The sequence below is a fragment of the Rhineura floridana genome, chromosome 10 (genome assembly GCF_030035675.1).
Source record: "Rhineura floridana isolate rRhiFlo1 chromosome 10, rRhiFlo1.hap2, whole genome shotgun sequence".
NCBI classification, from domain to species: domain Eukaryota; kingdom Metazoa; phylum Chordata; class Lepidosauria; order Squamata; family Rhineuridae; genus Rhineura; species Rhineura floridana.
Genome location: NC_084489.1, coordinates 86,503,748 through 86,519,275, shown reverse-complemented (window position 1 = coordinate 86,519,275; position 15,528 = coordinate 86,503,748). Strand labels below are relative to the sequence as shown.

Here is a 15,528-nt window from a genome sequence, read left to right as displayed (position 1 = left end):
AGGCATTCGAACAACATGGCCAGTCCAGCGAAGTTGATGTTGAAGGATCATTGTTTCAACACTGGTAGTCTTTGCTTCTTCCAAAACGCTAACATTAATCCATCTGTCTTCCCAAGTAATTTGCAGAATTTTCCAGAGGCAGCGTTGGTGGAATCTTTCAAGAAGTTGGGAGTGGTGTTTATAAATGGTCCATGTTTCACAGGCATACAGTACATTGGGTAGTACAATGGCTTTGTAAATAAGCATTTTGGTCTCCCTGCGAATATCCCGATCCTTGAACACTCTACGCTTCATTCGGGAGAATGCGGCACTCGCAGAGCTCAGACGATGTTGAATTTCAGCATCGATGTCAGCTTTTACAGAGAGATGGCTGCCAAGATAGGGGAAGTCAAAGCCTTTTTCTGTCAAGATTGTGTGTTGATCGTCATGGGCCGATCTCCTAGAGGTTACCAGAGTGCAGATAACAGAAGTCACGCTATCCCTGTCCAGATAGGGTCATAACTGGACCATCAGTCAAAGTTGATCGAAGGCATTCCACAGCCCAAGGCTGCTTGAGCCTCAGGTGACAGTAATGGATCCAGGAGTACCTCTGAGTGACGCATCTGCTCCTTCAGAGGGAGCGCAACCCCATCCAGAGCAGGCCACATCCCCTCCATCTGGTCTAGGGAACCACCCGCTAACAGCGCCTCAGTCTTGTCTGGACTGAGCTCCAGTTTATTAGCTCTCATCCAGTCCATTACCGAGGCAAGCAACATTGATGTGATTTATTTAGTCTGACAGAATTTGTTCTTACTTATGGAAAGAAATGGGCTGGTAGTTATTTATTTTTAAAGAAGCAAAAAAGTCAGAAAGAGAAAGGAAAGAAAGATAAAGAAAAGAAAGGCGAAGGGAGAACATGAAAGAGAGGGTAATGGAGAGGAGGAAAAAGATAAGTAGTGGAGACAGAGGAACAGGAAAGAATCATTGGAGAAATATGAATTTTTAAAAGTCAGTTGTATCTTGGTATAAAATACTATAGGGATAACCAATTAGGAAGGAACAGTAGCATTAAGATATATTAATAATTTGGGAGCAAATAATACTAAAGTAATAAAGTATTACGGGTTTTTTTAATGAAAATAAGATTAACATTAACGTGGGCGGGACGGATGAGTGATGATGAAACACAGCTTATTACTGTTTTATGCAGAGAACCAAAAGCAAAGAACAAAAACCTAAAAAGTGGTGATACTAGAAGAAAAGCACATCAGAGGAGACTGCAAGGTGAAACGGCTGGATTTTGCTGACTTAAGACAAAAGTAGGTGTATGTTTTTAATCACACTACATGTGTTAATTGGTTAACCAATGGCAAGATGGCTGTGTTATCAACAACAGTTTTTCTTGGGGTTTTTTTTGTTTTTGTTTTTTGTGAATGGCCACTCTTAATAATGTAACTACCACTGTCTGTTCTTTCGGCATTTCATTTCCTTCTAACATCGCTCTCTACAATCCCCCACCCCAAAAGTGCTGTGGATGTCAGTTACAAAATGGCCACGAAATAGGATAGGCGTGCCTCCATCCCCAATCTTGTACTCTATCAATGGGGGGAAATGTACTATCTCAGCCACTGCTGCGTTCATTCCCCCCCCTTCATTTGCATTGCGTTTCCATGACATTGAAATGAATGGACGTAATGGCAATGCAATATCAGCAAGATGAATCACACAGGTTTGGACGGAGGACGAACTGCAGCAGAACAGAAACGGCGCTGTATGTTACTACAAAGGTCAGAATGGAAAATGATGCATTTCTACAGCCTTATGGGGAGGGCTGAGCTATCTATGATGATTGGTTCTACAACTCCTCTACTGCGGAGAGAGTTCTTTGATCCCCTCAGCCAGAATTAGGTGTGGCCAGCTCAGCAAAGACCAAAGGGCAGGCCTGGTTTCAGACCCCACACTTCAGGAAAACGACAAAGGATTGTTTTTAAGGGATGAAGACAAGAGGGCAGTTCTGTTGCCTTGGCGTTTCTCCCCTTATCTCCGAGCTCAGATCTGAAACTAGCACCACCAAGGAGGCAAGACAAACCTGCCTCGAAATTACGAATTTCTCAGCTTTCCAAGTCTGATCTCAGGCAGATGCTGGCTCTGCATTCTAAAATGAAGCACAGCCGGAGCAAAGAACTGCCATCAGTGTAGAATCTACATTTTGACCACCCACATCTATGATTTATATAATTTCGCTCCAGGGGACAGAGCACCTTGAGCCCTCTCTAAGAAGATGGGATCCCCTCCTCTGCATGGAAAGGTGGTAAGTTCTGGAGCTAAATACGACTGTGTCAAGATTTGATTGATTAAATTCAGGGGTGGGGAACCTGTGGCCCTCAGGATGCTGTCAGACTACAACTCCCATCAAGCCCTGCCAGTAGGGCCAGTGGTAAGGGAGATGATGGGATATGGAGTCCACTAACATCTGGAGGGCCATACATTCCCAGTCCTTGGTTCAGTTAGTATGCTGATTTCAGGCAGGGAAGAAGGGATCCACTGGTTGATCTCTGGGTGATTGTCATTAGCAGTGCGACAGTTTGTGTCTCCTAACGGTTTAACACTAGCAAGGAAAATGGGCTGTGCTAGTCATTTCTCAGCCTCAATGCTCCTCATCTGTAAAACATGAATATTAATTGGTTTCCTTTGATTGGGTCTTATTAGAGTTTGGGATTGGAATCTCTGGTCCGTAATAACTCAGAGGCAGATTGGTAGTTATATGCAAGGCATCCCAATGTGTGATTCAGGGGTCCTTGGCTCCGCCTCCTGTGCCACCCATTTGCATTTGACTCCGCCTACTCAGGCCACTATTTTCCATCTGGCTCTGTTGGGTGACTTCAGAGTTCTAAATAAATCCTGGAAGCTAGTAGCCATTGACAGTCTTCATTAATTTGTTTAATCCTGTTGAGTATTCTCATGAAAGGTGCCCAGGACCCCTCCGGCTGTGAGCCAGCCCCTTCCTTGTCTGCAACTGCCAGCTGGGGGGCAACTGGGCTCCTTGGGACTATGCCGCTTGCCCACGGCTGCACAGGTGGCAGGGCACGTCACCCCTGAGCCTGTGGGGGTGATCTTTAGCTGGCCCTTGACACCCAGGAGAGACGAGCGGGGATTTGAACTCACAGACTCTGGACTCCCAGCCGGGCTCTCCTCCCCACTGTGCTATACCAGCTGTTTTGGCACAGCACTGGGTGGGGGGGGGAGGCAGAGAGATTTAAGATCTACGGCCAGCCCAGTGCCCTCATTCAGGGCACTCATTCAGATCAGGGAGCAGCCAATTTCCATCTCCATCTCCACAGACACTGGGAATCGTAGGAAGGGTGACGCTCTTCTGATCAGGTCCTGCTTGCAGGCTTCCCATTGAGGCATCTGGTTGGCCACCGTGAGAACCGGATGCTGGATTAGATGGGCTGGTCCAGCATGCTCTTCTTATGTTCTGAAATTTGATTCTGCTTCTAAGCAGGGCCATTGGGCAATTAACTAACTTCTAGGTGACCTCTCAGTTAATCAACAGCTGTGAAATGGAGTACTTGTGTAAGAGTGCTGTTCCTTTAAAAAAAATCACACAAATTAAAAAAAATCTGTCATGTTTAGCCTTGTGCTAATCACTTATCTCTCAGTCTGTGTTTAAAGGAGAACATGCCAAGTCTACATTTTCTGAAACAATACTGCTCTCCTTGGAAATCTGCACTTATCCAAATTTACAGCGCTCTTCTCCAGCCAATGAATGGGTACAAAAATGCGTACGCTTGGTAAGGTGTGCATACAGCTATGAATGCATATATCAGTGAAAATAACATTTTTAAAAAATGCATTATATTCAGGGAAATTGCTTTGCAAAAGTGTGTATTTTAGACAAAATTGTATGTAAACATGTGCATATTAGGAGAAATTCACAAAAAATGCTAATGAATTTTCATGAGGAATTCTTTTTTTAAAAAATTGCCAACTAAAGTAGCAATGCAGAGAACTAAACAATGGAAACAGTGAGACACTTAGAGACACCAAACAGGGGTGTAGTCATCCAAGGTCTCAGGGGGGTCTTAGACCCTTTACTTTTTTGGGAGCAGGGCCCAAGCAGAACCCCTATATTTCCAGTGTCCCACAAGCCAATCAGCATGAAAGGGGAGTGTTAGCTACTGAGAAAAGTCTTCTAACATGCTTCCTTGTCATTTCCTGGTGATAGGAGCCAATTAGAGTGAAAAGAGGTAAGTCAACCACTGAGAAGACTCTTCAGTAGGTAACACTCTCCCTTTTCAAGCTGATGGGCTCCTAGGGACATCTGTTGTTGTGGGAGAAGGCATTAAAATGATGTCATTCACAATCCAGCAGCAAACAGAAACAGCAGGGAGGGGTGTGGCTGTGACTATCATGAAGGGACCTCCCACTTCTGAATCTGCCACTACATGACTGAAGCTGAAATGGACAGACTTGCCCATCCCCAGTTCAGAGCAACCTGCATTGGACTTGGGGGCAAATCATATGCACGCTTACTAAGGAGTAACATATTGAATTGAGTGGAGTTTATTTCTGGGTGAATATGCTTAGGATCAGACTGCAAGTATCCTGTAGAAGGGGAGTGTGGGGAACCTCAGCCCTGGGTGCTGGATGCAGCTTTGTAGGAAGTGAAAACTGGTGGCTCCGATGCCAGTGGTGCAGTGAATCTGCTCCAGGTTTTAGTCCAAACTAAAGCACCTTGGACAGCTCCTTGAAAGTTCAGACTGAAACCCGGAGCAGATTCACTGCCACACTGACATCAGCGCCACCAGTCTCCCCTGCCTCTAGGCCTCTCTATCCAGCCCTCGCTGGCCTTCCTCTGTGTCCTCCTCGGCTGCTTTTCTGTGGTTAGAAAGCGTCCTTGAACTGTGATCATCCCTCTTGCATGCCTGGATGGAGGAGAGAGAGAGGTGTGTGTACCCTCTGGCTCAGAGCACGTTCACACCATACATTTAAAGCACTGTTATTCCACTTTAAACCCTGGTTGCTAGTTTGTGAAGGGTCCAGAGACTCCTATTCCCCCCCCCCGAGCTCCACTTCCCAGAGTGGTTTAATAGGCAATCCCTCTTTGCAAGGGACGCTGGGAATTGTAGTGCTGGGGGCGGGGATAGGGATCTCCTCTCAGGACTCTTAACCAAGTGCCCTTCCCAGGATTCTTTGGGGGAAGCCATGACTGTTTAAAGTGCTTTCAATGTATGGTGTTAATGTGGCCTGAGTATAAGGCAGCTTGCTATACTGGTTGTATGTTCACACAAAGTGTGGGTGCAAAGCAGAGGCATAGAGAAGGCGAGTAGGATTGTTCTTGCCTGCTGGTTCAGCCTCAAACCTTGATGTGTTCATCCAGAGCTCGCCATCACTCTGGTTGCATCCGCACCACACTCTTGTACCACTTTAACAGTCATGGCTCCCCCCCCCTGCAAGAATCTGGGAACTGTCATTTGCAAAGGGTGCTGAGAGTTGTTAGGAGACCCCTCACAGAGCATCCTTCACAAACGACAGTTCCCAGGATTCTTTGGGGGAAGCTACGACTCTTAAAGCGGCATAAGAGTGCTTTGCATGTGTGGCATGGATGTGACCTATGTCCTCCCTCTGCTGTCAGAGGCAGTGTTCTCCTGAATACCCGTTGCTGGGAGTCACGAACGGGGAGAGTTGCTGTTGCATTCAGGTCCTGCTTGCAGGCCTCCCATAGACATCTAGCTGGCCACTGTGACAACAGGGTGCCAGACTAGATGGGCCTGTGCTTTCACCCAGTACGGCTCTTCTGCTGTTCTTATGTTATGTTGAAGGGGCCCACGTGAACAAGATCCTGTCTGCTGGCGCTGTTTCCCAACCTCTACAGCTTCATTCCTGTTCAGTCCTCCAAATGAAGGGGTGGCACTCAGTGAGTGAGGCTCCCCACCTGCAAGACCAGAGCTTGGAAAAGTTACTTTTTTGAACCAGAACTCACATCAGCCCAATCCAGTGGCCATGCTGGCTGGGGCTGATGGGAGTTGTAGTTCAAAAAAGTGACTTTTCCAAGGTCTGTGCAAGACCACTCCTTGCTCTGTGCACTCATACGTTGCTGTGAGGTTAGGATGGAAGGCAGAGACTCAGCACTTACTAATGCTCATGACAAAAATGGCAAATATCCCCACCACTTGCCATAGACGCAAGCCCCAGATCACCACGGTCTCCGATGTGACAGGGTCTGGCTTCTTTTTCGGTGGTTCAGTGGTAGCCTAAAGGAAGAGCAGAGAAGATGGGTTACAATCAAGGGATCGTCTTCAACTAAGTCCTACTCAGAATATACCCATTGAAATTAGTGGACTCAAGTCAGCCATGTAGTTCAGTGGGTCCTACTCAGAATATACCCATTGAAATTAGTGGACTCAAGTCAGCCATGTAGTTCAGTGGGTCCTACTCAGAATATACCCATTGAAATTAGTGGACTCAAGTCAGCCATGTAGTTCAGTGGGTCCTACTCAGAATATACCCATTGAAATTAGTGGACTCAAGTCAGCCATGTAGTTCAGTGGGTCCTACTCAGAATATACCCATTGAAATTAGTGGACTCAAGTCAGCCATGTAGTTCAGTGGGTCCTACTCAGAATATACCCATTGAAATTAGTGGACTCAAGTCAGCCATGCTCTGACTGTGACTATTGTTGGATGGAGCACCACAGTGAAAAGGCACAACATCTTTTCGGCAGCACGTGGCCAAACGCTGGAGTCGCACCGTGAATGCTGGCTGCGCTGTGTGCGCATGCCTACCATCAACCAAGATGGTGGTCAAGGCTTCCTGAGCAGCTGATGCCCCTGCCACCATCTTGGCTGATGGCAAGCATGCGCCCGCAGCACAGCCAGCATGTACTTCAAAGGAAAGGTAGGTGGGGCATGCAGACCAGGGACTGCATGATAGTAGGGCGTGACTGGGAGTTCCCTCTCTGCAACCCGTGGACAGGTCAGGAGCCAACACTGCCTGGATCGCAGAAGTGGGCGCCAACCACCTTAAGGAGGGGTCTTTCAGGGCCCCCAGGGGCCCCCAGTCAGGGCCCAATCTGGCTGCCCTCTGGTGCCAGCCCTGACTACTACTACTACTACTACTAAATCATCTCACAACATGGAAATGAGCATGACTGTAGACTAGAGAGGAAGCTGCTAGGAGAGGCACAGGAGGAGCAGAACAGGCTAGCAAAAGCAAGAAGTTAGCAATTCTTAGCAAGACTGGAGTGTCCCAGAATTAATCTTTGAAAAACAGACTTCAAAGAAAGCAAACCCTTTGAAGGACGCTAGTGTTGCCCTTAGATCTTCTGACAAGTGGGAATTCAAAATGGAATCAAGCTCGAAATAAGCTAACAAATATTGCCTACACTGACTGGCATTGGCTCTCTGGGGTTTCAGGCAGAGGACCTTCCAGCCCCTACTTATCTGGGATCTTGTCCGGCTGGAGATTGAACTGGGGGGCTTCTGCATGGGGAGCAATATGCTCTGCCACTGAATTTCAGCTCCTTCTCTGGTGGTGCTCCTTTCCTCAGCCTCATCGCCTCTGTGACCCCACGTGATCCCTGTGGTCCTCATGTTAAAAAAGAAAGACAAGGATGCTATCTTGCAGCCCCTTATCTTTTGCCAGTCCTCTGCAGAGGTCTCTGGCTCCTTCTAGTCTTTTCTCTGCAAACCCATGAGGGTTAGGAGCTTGTTTGTTTTGTTTTCAAGGCAAAGGACTGAGCCTCTGCGCAGAAGGAGGAAAAGAAGACACAGTTCTGCCCAAGGCACTTGCTTTTTAGGGAGTTCTGCTCTTTCATCTCTTGAGTTGCTTTGATCTCTTCAGCTGATGCCTGAGAATTCTACACCAAGGAGGTGGGGAGTATTAGTGGTGGTGTCAAATTACCTACAGTGCATCTTGAGGCAACAGAAGGCCGTCATTCAGCCATGCCCAGTCTCTGCTAATGACCCCTTTGTACACACTTAGCTTTCCTTCCTCCTTGCAGAGGCTCTGTTTACAATCCATTTTTGAAGGATTGCATTTCTTGCAGCATCCCTCCACTTGGAGCAAAGCCTGGCTGATGCTAAATATACACACAGAATCCAAGAATCCACGGTAGACCCTTGAAAAATATTCTGCATGGTCGTGACTGAAACAGACCCCCCCCCCTCCTTTCCATCACCTAAGGGACCAGTTTTGCCAAACAATCCCTTTCCTAAGAGGCCCCAACGGAGAGCTGCCAGCTCCCTCCTTCCTTGATGGCTCTGCCTTTTAACAGCAACTTGATCTCTGCCAATTAGCAGCTGATTATGTTTTATCTCCACACTGCAAAAGGCCTTGCTTGCTGATGTCTGCAGAGTAAGCTAGAACTGAAGGAAGAAGAGGGGGTTCAGGCTGGGTCCCCCGCCATCAGCTGGAAACCTCGGGCCTAAAATGGCCTGCATCCAAATCCTGTTGCCACAGATCCTAAAAATATAGGAAGCTCCTTTTGTCGAATCAGGCCAGCTCAGTATTTTCATCTACTGGCTCATCTAGCTCAGTGTTTTCTAAACAAGGGGTTGGGAACCTCAGGTCAGAGGCCAAATGTAGCCCTCCAGGCCTCTCTACTTGGCCGTCAGGACTAGGGATGGAAAGATCTGTCAACTTCAGTTCTCTCCCTTATTTTTCCAGTCTTAAATCCATTCCTTTTCTCTGCAGCAATTTGCAAATCTTTTGTTACATAAAAAAAATCATCATGAAACTTCTTCAGTATTTTAGTATAATTTGTCTGAAGAAACACATTTTTGTATACAGTTTTACTTATTTTATTTATTATTTGATTTATATCCCACCCTTCCTCCAAGCAGGAGCCCAGGGCAGCAAACAAAAGCACTAAAAACACTCTAAAACATCATAAAAACAGACTAAAATATATTACAACAAAACATCCTTAAAAACATATTAAAACAAATATCTTTAAAAACATATTTTTTTTAAAAAAAAAGCATTGAAAACATAAAAAAAAGGTTTAAAAACATATTCAAAAGCAATTCCAACGCAGACGCAGACTGGGACAAGGTCTCTACTTAAAAGGCTTGTTGAAAGAGGAAGGTCTTCAGTTTTGTCTAATGTACACATTTTTGCAAGCACTTTCTCCTAATTTTGTGTAGTTTTGTATGTTACGTTCACTTCATTTTTATGCACATTTCCCCTAAATATATGCATCTCTGTAAACATTTTTCAGCTGGAGAACTGCATTGCAAAATTCAGATTAGTGTGAATTTCAAAGAGTGGGTGTGTCTCGGTTCTCAGATTGCTTCAGAAAGTGGGTACTTGATAGATTCAGCTTCAAATGCAAACTGAATCTAATTCCTCCCCCATCCCTACTCTTGCTTGCCTGGATAGAGAAGGGTGTGCATGTGCATGTGTAGAAATGTCAGGGGCAACACAAAGATGTGCCACCTCTAACGTTTGCATGGCTGGAATGTACTCTGTTTTACAGTGGTAAGAGTTGCATCACTGTTTCACCTGCTATTGTCTGTGGCCCTGCCCACCCCTGGCTGTGCCCACACCATGCCAAGCTCCCCCTGCTGCCTCTCCTCTCCCTGGGAGTAAACCTTGTTGAATTCCACAGGGCTTTCGGTTGGAGGTGTTGGGATGCAACTCAGCTTGTATTGGGAAGCTGCTGGGTTTGCAAGGGGGAGGGTAGATAGAGAGGGGAAGCTCTGTGGTCGCTAGGCTATCTTTCTGACCTATGAGCCAAGCTGAGAAATAATTCTCAAAGGTGCCAACAAATAAATTCTTTATATTAACAAATTGCCCAATATGTTTTGGCCAAATGGCCTTTGTCATTTTTAAAAAAAACTTTTTCAAGAAACAAACCAATTTGCATAGCTTCTGTCCAAACTAGAAGGACAAAACCTTACAAGAAGATCACCTTCCAGAATACATTAGATACTTACAGAAGCTATCCAGATGGGTTTGTTTCTTTAAAAGATCAAAATAATAAGCCCTTGACAAAGGCCATTTGGCCAAAAAGCATTGCACAATTTGTCAAAGAATTAATTTTTTGGCATGTTTGAGAATTATTATTACTACTACTACTACATTTGTATACCACCCCATAGCCAAAGCTCTCTGAGCGGTTTACAACAATTAAAAACATTAAAAACAAATATACAAATTTAAAAACACTTTAAAAAAAACAATTTAAAAACACATGCTAAAATGCCTGAGAGAAGAGGAAACAGACTTATCAGTCATTGGCTGCTTCCAGTTTTTGGTGTGTTGTCTTTCTGACCTAACCTGTGCTGACCTGCCTTCAGGTGCTGGACTGATACTCTTAGCGTTGCTGACCTCAATTCCTGCTCCTCCCTTCTTCACCCCATCTCGGGAGAGGAGACATCTTTCCTTTGTCTCTCTCTCTCTCTCTCTCTCTCTCTCTCTCTCTCCCTCCTACAGAGATGAAAACTCAAGCATGGTTCTTTGAATCTCCAACTTTAGTTGGCCAGAACTAGAGATATTTCCTATCCAGCATGCATTTCCTACAATAAATATAAGCTTTCTTGTTTTCTGAAACCCAGAGTCTCAATGTGAGTGTACCGAGGGCAAAGCGTGCTTGTTACAGATCAGTTTCTTCCAGCATTCAGGTATAATGCTAACACTTACTTCTGAGGAGGCATGGTTAGGATTGTGCTGCTGGTTCATTTGTTCATTGATGGGGTTGCCTGCCTCACTGGATTTCTGCGATTTGCTGTTTTGTTGGTTAATGTCATTTTTTATTTTGTATTTGACTTTTTATATTGTACTCTACAGTGGGATTATTTTAATGAAGAGCAGGGTAGAAATCTTTTTATATAAATAAATTATTTCTTCCCCATCCTCATCACCTACTTATTTATTTAGTTATGTAAATATTTCTAGGCCACCTTTCCAGGTTAAACGCTCCCCGCGAGGCAGCTTGCAACATACGCATCACAGCAAAAACATAGCAGTGAACCAGCTGTACAACTTTAAGCGCAGCATAGTAATACTAAATTTAAATCAAATAGTCATAGTTAAAACAACACCAAACTATGACAACTGCCCGATAACATGTATGAAATTACAATGTTAAATTGCAAACACAGTTTTAATCAAATGGGTCTTGAAAAGCCTTTTCCTCTTCATCTTTTCATTCTTATATAGCACCTTTCCTAAATTCTCAGAGAACTGCAGGCACTTCATCTCAGTAACAGTTACAACAAACTTGTAAGGTCATCCGGTTTTAAGATTTCAGTATTATTGACAGTGTTCTACCTCTACTATCAGAGACCTCTGAGCACCAGCTGCTGAAATCCCAAGAGGAGAGAGTTGCTGTGGCACTCAGTCCTCCTTATGGACTTTCCACTGGGGTACCTGGCTTACCACTGTGAGAACAGGATGCTAGATGGGTCCTGGCCTGATCCATCTGTTAGGCTCTTGTTAGATTCCTAATCTTAGGTGCTCATGACTAAGGAACGTAGGGCAAAGATGCAGGACAGTTCAGCTCTCCCTAGCTGTGCACACTTTTTGATGTTAAAATCCACTGGTGTAGTCATCTGGGGTCTTGGTGGTCTTAGACCCCTTACTTTTTGGGGAGCAGGGTCCCATAAGGCTCCCTATGTCTCTAGCATGCTATGTGTCAATCAGCATGAAAGGAGAGTGTGTTAGCCACTGAGAAGAGTCTTCTAAAGTGCTTCTTTGTCCTTTTCTGCTGATTGGAGCCAATCAGAGTGAGAGGAAGTGAGTCAACCACTGGGAAGACTCTCTTCAGTAGCTAACACTCTCCCCTTTCGTGCTTATTGGCTCCTAGGGGCATCCATTGTTGTGGGAGAAGGCATTAACAAAGACATCATTCTCAACCCACAGCAAAAAAAAGGGGGGCATGGCTGTGACTATCATGAAAGGACCCTGCACTTCTGAACGTGCCACTACGCTACTGTTAACATCAGACCTTGCCTCCTGACTTTACACATAGTGAAGCAAATAACAAATAAATCAGCAACAACAGTGCCTGAGCTCATTGTTCACATCTACTTTGGCCCTACGGCAATGGGTTTCAGCCACATGTCACTGTGCGCATTGGCACTGGAGTCTCAGCCCACATTATGCATGCAGAAGGCCCCGGGTGCAATTCCAGCATCTCCAGGTAGGGCTAGGCCAAAAGACCTCTATAAAACCCTGCCAGTCTGTGTCAACAATGCATCGAATTAGACAGACTATTGGTCTGATTCTGTATACAGCAGCTTGTAATGTTCCTTTTTAATCCTGCCCTCCAGAGCAATGAGGACTGGAGCCTTGCCTTATTTTCAGAATGAGCATAGCTCAGTGGTGGATCACTTGCCTTGCACACAAGACTCCCAGGTTCAATCCCTGGCATCCCCGGGTAGGTCTGGGAAATAAAGACTCCTGCCTGATAACCCTGGAGAACCTCTGCTGCCCGGCAGTGTAGACAGCACTGAACTCAATGGGCAAATGGTATGACCTGGGAAAAGTCAGCTTCCTCGCTTCCTATGCGACACTCCCAGCTCAGTGTGATCTTCAGGAAAACTACTTGCTAGTTAGGAGGCTTTGGGCTGGCATGTTAAATCATTTGCCTCCCACCCAAACAGTGACTATTCATTTTTATTTCCCCTTGACCCAGTTCTTTTAATTAGCTGCATGATAGCCAAAAGTCCAACCGGTGAAGCTGTCACAGCCATTCCATCTTCTGTGCTGGGAAAGGCTACATTTCTATCTAGCATCCAACTAGCAAAAGCACAGGAGCTCTGCTAGTGAAAGCAGGTGGCAGCCTTGATACTCTCAGCCATGCACCCTTTGGACCCTACAGGGACCTTTTGCACACATTTTTCTGCAGATCTTTGGGGAAAATAAACGACTAATTCTCCTTATTCTTCTTTTTAAATCCCAGTGAAATCCTAGCCCAGGACCACTGAGAAATATCTACTCAGAAGTAAGCCTTGATGAGTTCAATGGGGCTTACTCCCAGGTAAGTGCAGAAGGGTAGCTTTATGCAAGAGAATTCTTCTCCCCATTCATTGGCCTTCATCAGCTGTGGAGATTCCCCTACCCAATAACATTTGTTGCCACTCTTCCTCCCCCCCCTTCCTGAATCCCTTTGAGCCAAGCAATTGGCTGCTCGCTTCAGGCCCCACCTTCTACCCAGATGGGAGCATTTAAAAAGTGGAAACAAGTCTGTTTTGAATAAGCGAAAGTGGAGGGGAGGAGGAAAAAAGGCTTTTCAAAGAAGTAACTGGTTCTTGCTTTCAAAGATACAGCAACCCAGCAAAGAAGAGCACCAAGACTGACTAGGAGACAGGGAGGAAGTGCAGGTATCATTTGTGATGCTTGGATAGCTCAGGAGTGGGATGCTAAAATGTCCTCTGTGCAAGCTGAATGTGACCCAGATGTGTGCTGTTTTGGGGGCTGCTTGTGTTAATGAATCCTCCACCAAGGAAGCTCCTTTTAAGGAATGCTTTTTTAAGGTGAAACTGAAGAGCTTTGCTTTGCTATGGGTAAACTTTCAAGCCTATGCCTTTGCTTCAAGGTGAAACTGACTAACTTTGCTATCAATAAACTGATAAGCCTGTGCCTTGGCTGTGGTGGGGTGAAACTGACAAGCCTGTGTGTTTCCTTTGGATTAAAGAGATCTCCTGCTTTCTCCCAGGGCTGGAGAGGAAAGGATCCAATATGATTTGGAGGGGGTGCTGGGTAGGCATTTTTTAGAGCCCCTGCTGAAGCTGCCCCCACCAGCTATGAGTGGGTGTAGGAACCTATCCCTCTGCTTTCCATGTTATTCCTATCTCTGGTACCAAAGTTTCTGTTAAAGAAGTCATGTCCAGGAATGCATCGACTTCCTTAACCGAGGCATTACTGTATAAGCATTGCCTTGGTGGATCAATTCAAGGGCTTCAGTCAACTGCAATGTTATGGGATGTATGTTGCAATAATTCTTTGCTGTTGGTCTCTTAAGGCTTGGAATTCAGAGGTGGGCTGCCAGTAGTTGCAAGCAAATTTACAGTGCAACTTTTACAAAAAGCTCTTATTTTGAATAATATCCCAAATGCTTTTCTCTGTGTTTGCAATTGGTACCTATGATAAATATTTGGTGGAGGTGGGAAATTCCATGTTAATGGTTGGCATTGAGAGTGGGTTGGGTCATCTTGCAAGAAAGGCACTGAAATGGTCGGTGATACAGGATCAGCTTGGAGTTATAACTGTCCTGAATTTGAGTCAGTAATCTTGAAGACTTTTTTTAAAAATATCAACAGACCTCTGCAGTTTAAAATGCTTTTGCTTGTTTTCAGTAGCTAGCCATTTTATTAATTTTTTTATTATTTGATTTATATCCCACCCTTCCTCCCAGCAGGAGCCCAGGGCGGCATTTTAATGATTGGTTTGTATTGCTTTTAAATGTTTTTATGTTCAGCAACACTGCTTTGATGTTTTGCGAAGGGGTGATATATAAACATTTTATTAATAAAATAAATATAAAATAAGTAATTGTATGCCTTCTGTATTTGAGGGGTGGTGCCTGAAATGTGCCTTGGTAAGCTTAGGTGCTCATGACTTTTCTGTCACCCTGAGATAAGAGGGGTGTTCATATGTTGCATTCAGCAAGTGTACAATCCGTGTACACAAATAGTTGAATGGCACATTCATACTGTTATTCGCATGTAACATTTACACAATTCTCTTGTATAAATCAACCAGTACACACTCCTTCACAGGAACGCTTCTATGTGTGTGGAGAGGATTTATACCTGCGTTCTATGTAGTGTGTGAATAAGCCTCCTAAGATCATCCTGCAAGTAATTGTGGGGGTGGTCCCCTGTGTTGACTGGAGCTAAGCATTACAGAGTGAACCACATAAGGGCTGATCACAGTTACATGGAACACAGGTATAAGTGGTCTCTATGCAGCTACAGGTGTTTGTGTGAAAGAGTGTACAGTTCTTGTGTGCCCCCTGTACATGGACTGTACACTTGATGAACATTACATGTGAATTACGGTATGAATGTACAGCCCAACTATCTATGTATCCAGATTGCGCACTTGTTAACATGTGAATATCCCTATTGTTGCCCTTGAGTGTGTTTAGGTGACTAGGAAGGGAGTGGGTTTGCCATTGATTGACTGACTGGTTTATGATTCATTGGCAGCTGATGTGCTGGAAAAAGTGAGCTTATTTTGCTAGAGCTTTGCAAATTCCAGTGTGCACTAATTTGGTCCACACCTCTTGTTTTAGAACATGTCTTTCATTTATCATTTATTAAATTTATATCCCACTCTTCCTCCCAGAAGGAACCCATGCTGGCAAACAAGAAGTGACAAAACACTAAAAAATACCTTTAAAAATGTTTAAAACCAATTCCAATACAGATGCAGACTGGGCCAAAGGTCCCTACTTAAAAGGCTTGTTGGAAGAGGAAGGGCTTCAGTAGGTGCCAAAAAGATAAGAGATGGCGCCTGCCTAATATTTAAGGACAGGGAATCCCAAAGAGTCGGTGCCACAGCGCTAAAGGTCCACTTCCTATGTTGTGCGGAAT

At 44.9% G+C, this 15,528-nt stretch overlaps 2 protein-coding genes across 7 annotated transcripts in view; one reads left to right on the top strand and one right to left on the bottom strand.

Annotated features, from left to right (window-relative positions):
• Nucleotides 1-15,528, bottom strand: part of TMIE (transmembrane inner ear) — a 42,557-nt gene that overhangs the window by 23,507 nt on the left and 3,522 nt on the right. Inside the window, exon 2 of the mRNA XM_061587383.1 lies at nt 6,119-6,236. Coding sequence (XP_061443367.1) covers nt 6,119-6,236 — 118 coding nt within the window. The remainder of the gene's footprint in view (nt 1-6,118; nt 6,237-15,528) is intronic.
• The window catches only part of ALS2CL (ALS2 C-terminal like), a 79,602-nt gene continuing 77,247 nt past the window's right edge, over nt 13,174-15,528 (top strand). For all 6 annotated transcript variants that reach the window (XM_061587354.1, XM_061587356.1, XM_061587357.1 and 3 more), the window contains exon 1: nt 13,174-13,311. The gene's annotated coding sequence lies outside the window, so the exon portion shown is untranslated. The remainder of the gene's footprint in view (nt 13,312-15,528) is intronic.